The 12333-nt window shown below is 50.3% G+C and overlaps 1 protein-coding gene across 2 annotated transcripts; it reads right to left on the bottom strand.

Annotated features, from left to right (window-relative positions):
• Positions 1-228: 228 nt before the first annotated feature.
• Positions 229-11786, bottom strand: OCEL1 (occludin/ELL domain containing 1). 2 transcript variants are annotated; one of them, XM_001369856.4, is made up of 5 exons: positions 10558-11781; positions 5225-5388; positions 4198-4363; positions 2616-2666; positions 229-1746 (listed from the first exon to the last, which is right to left on the bottom strand). In XM_001369856.4, exons 1-5 carry the CDS (start codon positions 11050-11052, stop codon positions 1624-1626), a joined length of 999 nt encoding a protein of 332 aa, XP_001369893.2. In that variant the 5' UTR covers positions 11053-11781; the 3' UTR covers positions 229-1623. The 2 variants fall into 2 exon arrangements, with proteins under 2 accessions (XP_001369893.2, XP_007489829.1); XM_007489767.2 differs by lacking the exon at positions 2616-2666 and having other exon boundaries at positions 10558-11786.
• Between the last annotated feature and the right edge of the window lie 547 nt (positions 11787-12333).

A 12333-nucleotide genomic window follows, 5' to 3' on the forward strand; every position in this document is an offset into this window, starting at 1 on the left:
ATTCCAATAGAGTTTATTTCCTTTCTAAGCCCACATATTTTATTTACACGTTCAAAAACATTGTTCTGAAGTTGTGGCGGATGCCTGTAGTCCTACTTCTGTGGAGGTTGAGTTTGGTGGACTGCTGGAGTTTAGGAGTTCTGAGCTGCACTGGGTCAAGGTGGTCAATTTCATACTATATTTGGAACTGATATGGATTTTGTGGCAATAATAAGAAAAAAATGATGATGATAATAACTGTAATAATAGACATTTATTTAAATAGAGCTTTAAGACTTATAAAGTACTTTATAAAGATTACCTCATTTGAGCCTCACAGTAGCCCAATGAAGTAGATAGTATGTGCATTATTATGATTCTCACCATTTTATGGATGAAGAATCTGAAGCTTATCACCTCCTCAATGTGCCCATGGTCAAAAAATGGGAAGAGTCAGAAGTGTAGTTTGGACCCCTCTTCCTGACTTCAAGTCCCCAATTCTATCCACTGTGCTTTAACACTTTCCTTGGAATTTGAAATGCAAAATGTTGGACCTGGGAGGATCCTTAGAACATGGAATATCAGAGTTAAGAGAGACCTTAAAACATATAAGGTTAGAACCAGGGGGTTAGGGAGGGGCTTGAATCATACAATGTCAGAGCTGGGAGGGAGCTTAGAACAGAGAATGTCAGAGCTGGGAGGGAGCTTAGAACAGAGAATGTCAGAGAATGTCAGAACTGGGAGAGTCCTTAGAACAGAGGATGGCAGAGCTGGGAGAGACCTTAGAACAGAGAATGTCAGAGCTGGGAGAGACCTTAGAACAGAGAATGTCAGAGCTGGGAGAGTCCTTAGAACAGAGAATCTCAGAGCTGGGAGAGTCCTTAGAACAGAGAGTGTCAGAGCTGGGAGGGAACTTAGAACAGAGAATGTCAGAACTGGGAGGGAGCTTAGAACAGAGAATGTCAGAACTGGGAGGGAGCTTAGAACAGAGGATGGCAGAGCTGGGGGAGACCTCAGAATAGAGGATGACAGAGCTGGGAGAGACCTTAGAACAGGGAATGTCAGAGCTGGGAGAGTCCTTAGAACAAAAAATATTGAAGATTATATGAAGGTCCTTAGAAGACAGACTTGTAATCTCAGAGACACATAGTCCAAACCTCCTTGCATTCCACTTTGAACAGAGGAAGAAATAAAAGAGAAAGGATTTGCCCAGAGTCACACTAAGGCAATGGCACCATGGGACCTAGAAGCCTGGGCTCCTGACTTCCAGCCCAACCTGGCCCCTTTGTAGGGAGGTTCCTCCTTGCCGCCTCTCCTCAGGAGCATTTTCTTCCCCACAGGCACTTGCTCCCCCAGCCGGTGGGTGCACCATGCATGGGCAGGCCCCTTGGTGACATTCACCCCCAAAGTTCTCTTCCCAAACACTGCTATCCTCCTGGGGGAGAAGTGGGGGCTGAGACTGTCTGGTTCTCAGGGTCAGCCACTATTCTCAGCCTTAGCTAAGGTAGCTGCCTTCCTCAGCAGCAAGAGGGGATTGGCAGGCAGTTCCTGGCATCTCAAAGCAGCATCCCGCCCCATCTGCTGGAACTGGCGGGGTCAGGAGAGGCTGCTCTGTCTCTGCTGGGGATGTGGGCAATATCTGGTTCAGAAATAAACGGAACCATCCTGAGAATCTTTTTCATCATATTTCTGGATCTGTGCTTTGAGATGCTTCAATTTTCTTTTCAAGTAGTCACAGCGGGCCTGCTTCTCCAGGAAAACTGGGTCCTGTTGGGAGAGGGGGGAGAGAAAAAAAACCCTTATGCCCAGTACTCAGCCTGGCCAGATGTTAGAGGGGAGAGTACTTCATTGGGTCCAGCCTCGATCCTTACTGGTGCAATAATAGCCCAATTTATTTCCATTTTTAAAAAAATGTGTATTTATTCCTGCTTTCTCCTTTCCTCTTCTTCCTTCTCTCAATTTACCAAACTCCTCTCTCATCTCCTAGGTTAAAGTGATTCCCTTGACCATTTTTCTTCCAGGAAGCCCACCTGGATTGACTCAAAGGAATAGGAGGAGTCTACAGTCATCCGTCTCCCAAGAATTTTTGTACTCTAGTACTTTCAAAGTTAAGACACAAAATCAAATGGATCTCATGCCCTCATTGTTCAGGGTTGGCCCCAGAATTGGAGGTGGGCTGGTTTCAGCTCTGTCTCCAACCTTCTTCTCCCCGTAGGTTGGGCCTCATCCTTCTTTATCTTAGCTTTGAGTGCCCAGAGACTTTGCAGAACTTGAGCTACTCCTAAGACCTTGTTCGTGTGTTTGTGGCACAGCAGGAGAGACAACGTAGACTCCTGCCTGAGGGAATATCACATTCTTTCTTAAGGGCCAACCCATTTTCCTTCCCCCCTCTCTCTGCTCCTGCCTTAGTTTTACCATCTGCAAAATGGGAGTACATGACTTTATTTGATTTCTCTGATCTCTCCCAGCTGTGACATTCTGTGGGCTCCATCGAGGACGTTAGGATGGTTTCTGGGCAAGGGGAGAAAGAAATGACTCTTGGCAGGGTATTTGGGAAGGGATAATTGGAGGAGGGCTAGACTCAGGGTTAGAGGGTCTTATAGAAATTACAAAGGTGCTAGGAGATCCTCACTCACCCTCTTCTTCCTCTCAAATTCCCTGCGGACCCGGGTAAGACGGGCTTCTTCCTAGTGCAAGGAGGAGAAGGGAGATGGAGAGAGCTCAGAGTCTGAGCTGAGAGGGACCAAATATTTTCTGCTGACCAGCAGCACCTCCAGGAAGCCTGCCTGGGTTGATAGGAAGACCAGAGGGGCTTCTGGGTCCCTGCTGCCTTTTTCTAGACTGCCTAGCATTTACCATTACCATGTGCCAGGCTCTGTGATAAACTCTAGGGGCACTTCCCTGCCCTCAAGGAGCTCACAGTCTAATGGGGGAGACAACATGCCCACGACAATGCCCAAACAAGATGCCTGCAGTATAAATGGGAGGCGATTTCAGAGGGAAGATACTAGCCATGGAGGGAACTGAGAAGAGCCTCCTACAGAAAGGAGTGGTTTAACCAAACCTGAAGGAGGCAGGGAAGCCAGGAACTAGAGGCGAGGAGGGAGAGCATGCCAGGCACAGGGCACAGTCAGGGCAAAGGCTCTGAGACTGGAAATAGAAAGGCATCGGAGGTAGTTTTCTCTTGATGTCTTGGGGGGGGAGGGGGCTGGGGAGCAGAGAGCAGAGGGAGCAATTGCTCTGACTGGGGAAGCACGGGTAGTTCTGGGTCACGTCTGCACCAGCTCCCTTCCCCCATCCTGGGCAGGCTGGGAGGATGGCCCCCTGCCTACCTTCCCTTTCCCGCCCTTCCTCCCTAACCACATGGAAGCCTCAGCAGCCCAGGCTACCGTCAGGGTTCCCTAGTGCCAGGGCCTCCCCCGCCACTGAGGGGCTGGCCTGAAGAGCCTCTGTGGAGCCTGGGCACCCCAAGAAATCAAGCTGAGTCCCCAGAACCCTCTCAGGCATGAGCCCCAAGTCGATAACTTCTCTAACTCTCCCTCCTCCTCTGTTCTGGGCGATGCCTCCTCTGGGAAGGAAGTAGGATTTGGGAATATTGGTTGTTTTGATCTAGACCCCCCCCCCCATCCACTCCCCTGTCCTTCGCCCTCAGTACTTTCCCCCTCCCACTACAACAGGAAGGTCCAGCCCTGTTCCCTCCCTACCAGCATCTCATGGATTCTGGGCCTGGCCAGACCCTGACTGTGACCTCTCCATGGCCACAGAGGCTACTCCTAGGAATACAAATAGACCCAATTTCCCTAGCACCATCCCCAAAGCCCTACCCTTCCTTTCTACCCATCTCTGCCCCCAAGCCCATTTCCTACAGGGAGCCCTCCATGATTAGTCCCAACTAGACCATGGCAGTGTCTTGTCTGAGTATCCCCTCTCCTTTCCTTTCTCTTCTCCCAGGCCAGGGGCTTCCCAGGGTAGGAATCATGTCTCCCTGCTCTGGATAGAGTTCTCCATGGGAAGGGTCATGTCCCTGATCTTTGTCTCCTGCCTGCAGGGTGAGGTCATGGGGACCTCATGGAGTTAATCAGAGAAGGCTCCTTGGAGGTGGCAGGTTTGGAGTCAAGAACAGTTAGAGAGAAGGGAGGATAGCCAGTCATTTGGGGTTCAGAGAGGGAGCCCTGGGTCTCTGGGAATGAAGAGGGGGCAAGAAAGGGTAACACTGACCTTGGGGTCTGGCGGAGGCAGTGTGGCCAGCAGGGTCTCCAGTTCCTGGAATTTGGCCCTGGCTGTGGCCACGTCCTGGTGGAGCTCCTGGTACTCCGCATGCTGGTCTTGGAACACAGCCTTGTAGCGGCGTCTCTCGGCCTCACTGTAGATGGCTGGGTATCTCCTGCCAGAGTGGGAACCCACCAGGGGATCAGCCTGGGGTCAAAGCAGGCTTGTGCTGAGCCCAGAACACTTAGGACTTTTGCTTAAAGAACTAGGTAGTACAGTGGATAGAGCCTAACCCTAGAATCAGGAAGACCTGGGTTCAAATCTGGCCTTGCTAGCTGTGTGACCCTGAGCAAGTCACTTAACCCCCATTGCCTAGCCCTTACCACTCTTCTGCTGTGGAGCCAATATGCAGTACTGATGCTAAGATGAGAACAGCAAGGGCTAGTGCTCTATCCACTGAACCACCTAGCTGTCCCTCCCCACCCCTAGAAAGTAAGGGTTTAAAATAAAAGAGTGACAGTGACTTGTCCAAGGTGATATAGCCAGCAGCAAAGCGAGGACTCCAGCCCAGGCCCCTGGGCTTCCTCTCCTTCCTTTATGCACAGACACTCAGAAATGCTCATGCAGAAAGACCCCCAGCCCCACAGCCTAGGAAAGATCCAAGGGAGACTGAATCAGCTGGCTTGGGGACCAGAGAGGGGTCGTCGTCCTCAGGGGAAGCCTCAGCCATCCACTGTACAAAGCTGGAAGTTGCTCCCAGCCAGAGAGGACCCCAAAAGACCTCCAGCCACCTTAGCTAACCCTCTCTGCTAAGGGACTTGCAGATCCTTCTAAGGCTCCCTCCAACAGCCCTTCTCTGGGGGCCCCCAACATCCCCTCCTCCCCTGTGCCAGAGATTCGCCCCCAAGACTTTAGATCTCTCCTGAGAGATCCTTGATGCCTCTTAGCCCTGTCTGTCCCCCCTCCGCAGGGACCCTGCCTGAAAAGCTCTCCCCAACTTCTTGCCCCCTCCCAGGGCTTCCCTCCATTCACTCACAGCACATAGTCAGGTACCAGTTGAGCCTGGGGGTGGTGCCTGGGGTGAGGCTCCAGGTCAGAGCTTGGCTGAGGCCCTGACCCAGGAGTCACCTCGGGGTTCCTGACTGGAAGTTCGTCTTCAAACACAATCTTCTTGGGCCTCTGCTGGGGCTGCCTTGGAGCCTGGGTGTTGGAGGGCAGAAGGAGAATAAGGGGGGGGGGGCGGCTCCATATCTGGGACCAGTCGTTGCTCAGCTCCGTTCCCCATGGACTTTGGGCCAGAGATGGGGTGGAGATTTTTGCACCCAGAAATAAACATTTACAAAGCACTTCATTGCATTGGGTGCTCGTCCTCTTTGTATGGCGCCTTTCCCTATTAGATTGGAAGCTCCTTGAAGGCAGAGACTGTCTTTGCTTCACACAGTAGGTGCTTAATAGACGTTTGCTAAACTGTACAGAGCTTTACAAATATCCCCATTTGATCTTCACTCAGCTTGTCCCACTCTTTGTGACCCCATTTGGGGTTTTCTTGGCAAAGCTGCTGGAGTAGTTTGCCATTTCCTTCTCCAGTGGATGAAGGGGAACAAGGGTAAGTGACTTGCCCAAGGTCACACAGATAGTGAGTATCTGAAGTTGAATTTGAACTCAAGTCTTCCTGCCTCTAGACCCAGGGCTCTTAACTACTTAGCCACCAACTGTCTCCTAGGAAGGTGTTATTGTTAGTCCAATTTTATAGATGAAGAAATGAGAATTACGAGATGAATGACTTGTCCAAGGTCACATAGCCAGTGAGTGTCTGAGGTTGAATTTGAACTCAGATCTTCTTGTCTCCAGACCCAGGGCTCTTATCCATTTAGCCACCTAGCTGTCTCCTAGGGAAATGCTATTTTATAATTAGTCCAATTTTATAGATGAGGAAATGAGAATTACAGGATAAGTACCTACTGTGAATCTTAAAAATTCTCAACTCTACCTTGGAACATTATCTTAAGGTTAAGGTTAAGGCTATTCTCATTTAAACAATGGAGGTACTTGATCAGAAATGTATTGGGAACTCTAACATTACTCCACCCATACTTAGGCATACTTTAGGGGAAGATAAAGTTGTAAACTCCTGATGGAACAATGCAAAAGTACTTAACTCATACTTATAGTGAGGCAAAAGCCCTTAAGCTAGGTCTATTTTTAGATCTAATACAAAAGTACCTATGAAGGTCAAATTAATCACTAAAAGGTCAGGCAACTTGCAAGGGACAACCTTAGTGAAGGAGATGTGGAATACTCAGAAGTTTTAGTCTACCCAGAGAAGGTGATAACAAGATGTGGATTAAGAATGGTCAGTTGGGTGGAAAACATCTACTGTGATTGGTAGATGTGAAAATTTAGGGGAGGTGACATAGGAGAAAATTCTCTTTAAAAGGAGGTCAGAGGCCTCTGGACAGAGTGCAAGCTTAGGAAGCTGAACTAGAGGGTCTTTCTGAACACTAGAGTTTTGCCTGGGACAAATCTTGTGGTGAGTGATTAAAGACTGACAGTTTTCTCTCTTAAAAGAAAGGCCTAGGCCATTGGCCTAGGTCCTAGCCTTCCTATTATTTCCTCTTACTCTGTCTCTCTCCCTTTCTTTAAATCCTTCATTTGTATTAATTAAAATCTCCATAAAACCCAGCTGACTTGGGTATTTCATATTTGGGAATTTTTCCCATGGCAACCACTTATTTTTTATTTAAATCAAGACACTAAAAATCATCTTTATGCTTTTGGCAATTCAAAGTCTTGAACCCATATTTTCACCGTCACAGTTTATAGGAACCACTCTTGTCTGTAACACTACACATCCTGTCTGTCCTGTTGGCATCCACATAGCACATCTCTCCTATATAACACATCCCCTACTGTGCTATTTCCCCATACTTAGAGGCTGTATCTTCCCACTGTCCCCTCCCCATGCTCATAGACTACATTCTCCTCTGAGGCCAAAAACCTCATTCATTCATTCATTCATTCATTCATTCATTCATTCATTCATTCATTAGTTGACCAAATGTTTCTTAAACAGCTACTATGTGTAAAGCCCTGGCTTTGTGCTGTGTGATACAGTTGGCACTTCTGTTCTACCGGGGAGATACAGTATGTACACAGCTGAATGTGCTACAGTGTACCAAGGCTGGATGCAAAGGAGAGAGGGGTGTTCTACGAAAGCCTGGGGGCAGAGAGGATGTTTTCAATGGGGAAGATCCAGGGAAGGCTGCCTGGGGAAGTTGGCCCCTGGGTCCAGGGTTGAGAGAAGAGAAGGAGGAAGGCAGGGAGGCAGAGAAGAGGAGGGAGGTTATCCCAGGCTGGTACAAGATGGCAGGGGGACCTCAGGAAATAGTCAGTGAGGTGTGTGGTCCCTCCTGTGGCTGTGACGTACAGTTTATGAAAGGGGTGATGGGAAATATGAGGTGGCACAGTGGATAGAGTACCAGACCCAGAGTCAGGGAGACATCTTCCTGAATTCAAATCTGGCTTCTAACACTTCCTAGCTGTGTGACCCTGTGCAAGTCACTTAACCCTGTGGGCCTCAGTTTCCCCGTCTACAAAATGAGCAGGAGAAGGACATGGCAAGCCAGTCCAGGGTCTTTGCCAAGAAAAGCCCAAATAGGGTCATGAAGAGTCAGTCACAACCGAAATGACTGAACAGAGTCATTGCATATGTTCTTTGGGGGCACCTGGGTGGCACAGGGGATAGAGTGCTGGGCTTGGGATCACAAAGACATCTTTCTGAGTTTAAATGGAGCTTCAGTCATTTAATAGCTCTGTGATCATGGGCAAGTCACTTAAATCTGTTGCCTTAATTTGCTCATCTGCAAAATGAGCTAGAGAAGGAAATGGCAAACTGCTCCAATGTCTTGGCCAAGAAAAGCCCAAATGGCATCAGGAAAAGTTGAACAGGACTACAGGATGACTGAACAACAATGTGAAATAATTCTGGACAGGTAGATTAGTGGCCATGTGTGAAAGGCCTTAAATATCACGATGAGTTTGTTGATATTTTTAATTCTAGTCATAACAGGGAGCCACTGAAAATTGGAGGGTGAGGGAATGAAATAGTCAGACTTGTGCTTGAAGAATATTATTTTGGCATCTTTGTGGAGGGAAGAAACGAAGCAGGGGGACCAAATGGAGAAGTGATGACCATAGTACCAGTGAGAGAGAGGTGATAAGGGATGGCGGTTGTGGGATTGTGAGTGGATTCTCAAGGCTTTGTGGAGACAGATTGGGAGGTCCTAGAAACTGATGGGGTACAGGGGACAAGAGAGGGGAAAGATGATAGAAGCACAGATTCAGAGTGGCAAGGGACCTCTAACTATCTCATTTTATAGATAAGGAAACTGAGGCCCAGGGAAGTTGTGACTTGTCCAAGGTCACATAGGTAGTAAGGATCAGAAGCAAGATTTGGGTCCAGGTCCTCTGATCATAAACCAGTGTACATATCATTTCCCTGTAGCATAATGACATGACGTTGTAAACTTGGCTATCTGGAAGTCTGGAAATGGAGTGGATTTGGGAGAAAGAATTTTTGTTGCTGAGTGTTCTTTAGTCATATCTGACTCTTCATGACCCTATTTGGGATAGTGGTTTGCCATTTCCTTCTCCAGCTCATTTTGCAGATGAGGAAACTGAGAAAAACAGGGTAAAATGACTTGCCCAGGATCCTACAGCTAGTAAGAGTCTGAGCTGGATTTGAACCCAGGAAGATGAGTCTTCCTAACTCGACTTAACTGTCCTTGATAAAAGGGAGATGGGATGGAACATAATGAACTCAGTTTTGAATACGTTGGGTTGGAGGTACTTGTGGGATATGTCATGGGCATGGTTGGATGTACTGTATAGATGGAGTAGCCATCTCAATAGAAATGATCATGGAACCCATCACAAAGGGAGACAGTATAGAGATGGGAGAGAAGAGGGTCCGGCAAAGGGAATTAAGAAGGAATGTCCCAAATGGTAGAAGGAGAACCAAGAGAGGGCAGTGTCCGGGAATCCAGAGAGGAGACAGCATCCAAGAGGGAAGGGATGGGGGCCACCATCAAATGCTATGGAGAAGATGGAGAGGATGAAGACTGAGAAAGAGCCTCTGGCTTTAGGGAGGCACAGAGAGGAGGGGATTCTTTCGAAGGGTTTGCTGGGAAAGAGAGGAGAGATAAAGTAGCATAGCTTGAGGGGGTGGTAGGGCCCCTACCTGTGAAGGGTTTTTGTGGTTTAATTTTAAATCCTTATCTTCCATTTCAGAATCAATTCTCTGAATTGGTTCTAAGGTAGAAAAGCTAAAAGAGCTAGGCAATGGGGGTTAGGTGACTTGTCCAGGGTCACACAGCTAGGAAGTCTGAGGCCTCATCTGAAGCCAGGACCTCCCATCTCCAGGCCTGGTTCTCAATCCACTGAGCCACCTAGTTGCCCCCCTATTAAGGTTTTAAAGGATGGGGAAAAACTGAGGCATTTTTGTAAGCAATAGAGGAAAAACCCATAAAGATGGAGAAATTGAAGGTGAGAGAAAAGGAACGATTGAAGAGGGGAAGCTTCCCCAAAGGAAAGAGATGGCAAGAGAGCAGACAGGCACCTACGTGTCCCATTCTCCTTTTGTCCACATACGCCATCCTCTATAGCTTCAAATAAGGCTTCCATGCCCAGAGATTCCATCCTCCCATATTCCCCAGAAGTACCTTCAGAGCCATTCCCTTGATAGAATTCCTCCCCATGCCTAAACCCTGTCCCTCTACGTGCACATCTACCATTCTTTTGCTGTCTACACACCCGCATCTTTCCCTGTGCCCACCCATCCTATCCCCGTGTGCCTAAAGGCTTTGTCCCCCTCTTGTGCCCGCACCCCATGCTTTGTGCTTGAAGACACATCCTCCATGCCCATAAACCTCGCCATTTCCTCAGTGCCCGCAGGCCCCAGCCCTTGACCAACCCCGAATCCCTCCATCCCCATAGATTTCATTTTCCCTTGAGTCTAGGAGATCCCTCCCCTCTGCTTCCACATCCCATGGCCTGTGCCCAAGAGCCACCCTGACCCCTTCCCACACTCTCACTTCCTTCCCATGTCTACAGCCCTATTTTCCCTCCTGTAGACTTGATTTCCTGTTTGTGACTGAAGAACTCGTCCTGCCCCATCACCCCATGCCCCCCATGCCCCTATAACCCACGGCTCCTTTGCCCATACGCTCCCTAATGCCCCTTATGCCCACCTCCTGCCCACAGACCCTGGCTCTTCCTCTCCCCAGAGATCCCTCTAGCCTCACTTAACTCATTCCCACTTACTGCTTTCCCTTGCCCTTGGGGCCCCATCTCTGAGGACCAGGGACTTACCCCAGGGTTCTCGGGCCTGGCCTGCAAGCAGTAGGAGATTGGTGGGCAGCTGGAGGCATTTGGGGCCCCTCTCCTGCCTTTCTGGAGAAACTCCTTCCTCGAGTGGGGGACAAAGTGGTGGCCAGGAATGGTAGTCTGAGTTGGCCTTTGGGGATTACTGGGGGCTCGGGGAGGGTAGCCAGGTCCTTGTGGTCCTTGGCATGAGTGCTGGATGCCCTGGAGGGGTCTGGCGGGTGGGGGTCCCCTCACATCCTTTGCCATGGAGCACCTGACTCTGGGGGCACCTCTCCTGGCCCCTGGGGGCTTGCCTTCATCCCTCTGAGGGGCGTGGGCACTGCAGGCTGGAGCTGCCCTCTGGGAGGCCAACAGGTGGGGGCAGGGCCGGGAGCAGGCACCACGTGGGAGGCGTCGCCCCTCCCAGCATTCCTGCGTCCTCCCCTCAGGAGGCCTGGCAGCAGCTCTGTGTATGCTTGCATACCTCCCTCTTGTTTGCATGGCCCACTGCTAGGCTCTGCGTTCAGCTGAGACAAGGCCCTGCTCACACAGAAGAGGAGCCCGCCTCTGGTGCCAGGCCCGAGCTCAGGAGCCTCTAGAGAACAGGGAGGGCTCCACGGGGAGGAAGAGCAGTCATGACCCATGCTCCCTCCCCCAGCACACTCTAGCCTCCTCCAACAGGGCCCGAGGGCCTGGACGGGAAGTCCAGCAGTCTGCCTTCTCCCGGGCTTCCTCCCTCTGGCTGCTTGGAAGTGGCCCCTTCTGAGGCTCAGGCCTGGGGGCACCCCCTGCCTCTCGGCTTCCTCCTCTTCCCCCCCCCCCCCACTGCCTAGTGCCAGGGGGAAGGAACTACCTCCAGGCTGGCTCCAGGGCAGCTGAGGGCTCTAGGGGAGTCCCTGGGTGCCCCTCCTCCTCCTCCAGCCCCCAGAATTCAAAGCAGGCTCCTGCCCTTTTGTGGGCTGATTGGGAGGGGCTCGGGCCCTTACCTCTCTGCCCTGGGGTGGAGGCCCTGAGCCTGGCTGAGCTGCACAGCCTGGGTGTCCCGACCTGCTCTGTGCTTCTCTCCTGGCCAAGAACGGGGACCCGGTTATACATTAACCAGCCTGGGCAGGTCCATTCCCCACCCCCAGCCTTTACAGCAACTGAGGACCCAGGCAGTCAGGGGAAAGGGCCGGCTGATAGGGCTGACAGGCAAGCTCTTCCCGAGTCTCAAGGGATCCCCGAGAGAGGTAGGAGTCAGGCTGGCGCCCCCGTGCTCACTCCCAGAGGGAAACCGGAAGAGAAGGACCACAGGACGGAGGCGGGCAGGAATACAGGCCCAGGGGCATGGGTGGGGCAGGCCACCCGGACCCAGGGATAGTAGATATGCCACACCGAGGCACAGGGGGGAACTGGGGCAACAGAGACAAAGGAATGTAGGGACCCAGAGATATGGGAAAAGGCTACACACACAGAGCAGCCGGAGCTGCTTTGGAAATACATGGTTTCCCATCTATCTCCTCTCTCTCTCCCTTCCCTCCTTTCTAACCATCCTTCCTTCCTTCCTTCCTTCCTTCCTTCCTTCCTTCCTTCCTTCCTTCCTTCCTTCCTTCCTTCCTTCCTTCCTTCCTTCCTTCCTTCCTTCCTTCCTTCCTTCCTTCCTTCCTTCCTTCCTTCCTCCTTTCTTTCTTTCTTTCTTTCTTTCTTTCTTTCTTTCTTTCTTTCTTTCTTTCTTTCTTTCTTTCTTTCTTTCTTTCTTTCTTTCTTTCTTTCTTTCTTTCTTTCTTTCTTTCTTTCTTTCTT

This window comes from Monodelphis domestica, chromosome 3 (genome assembly GCF_027887165.1).
Source record: "Monodelphis domestica isolate mMonDom1 chromosome 3, mMonDom1.pri, whole genome shotgun sequence".
NCBI classification, from domain to species: Eukaryota; Metazoa; Chordata; class Mammalia; order Didelphimorphia; family Didelphidae; genus Monodelphis; species Monodelphis domestica.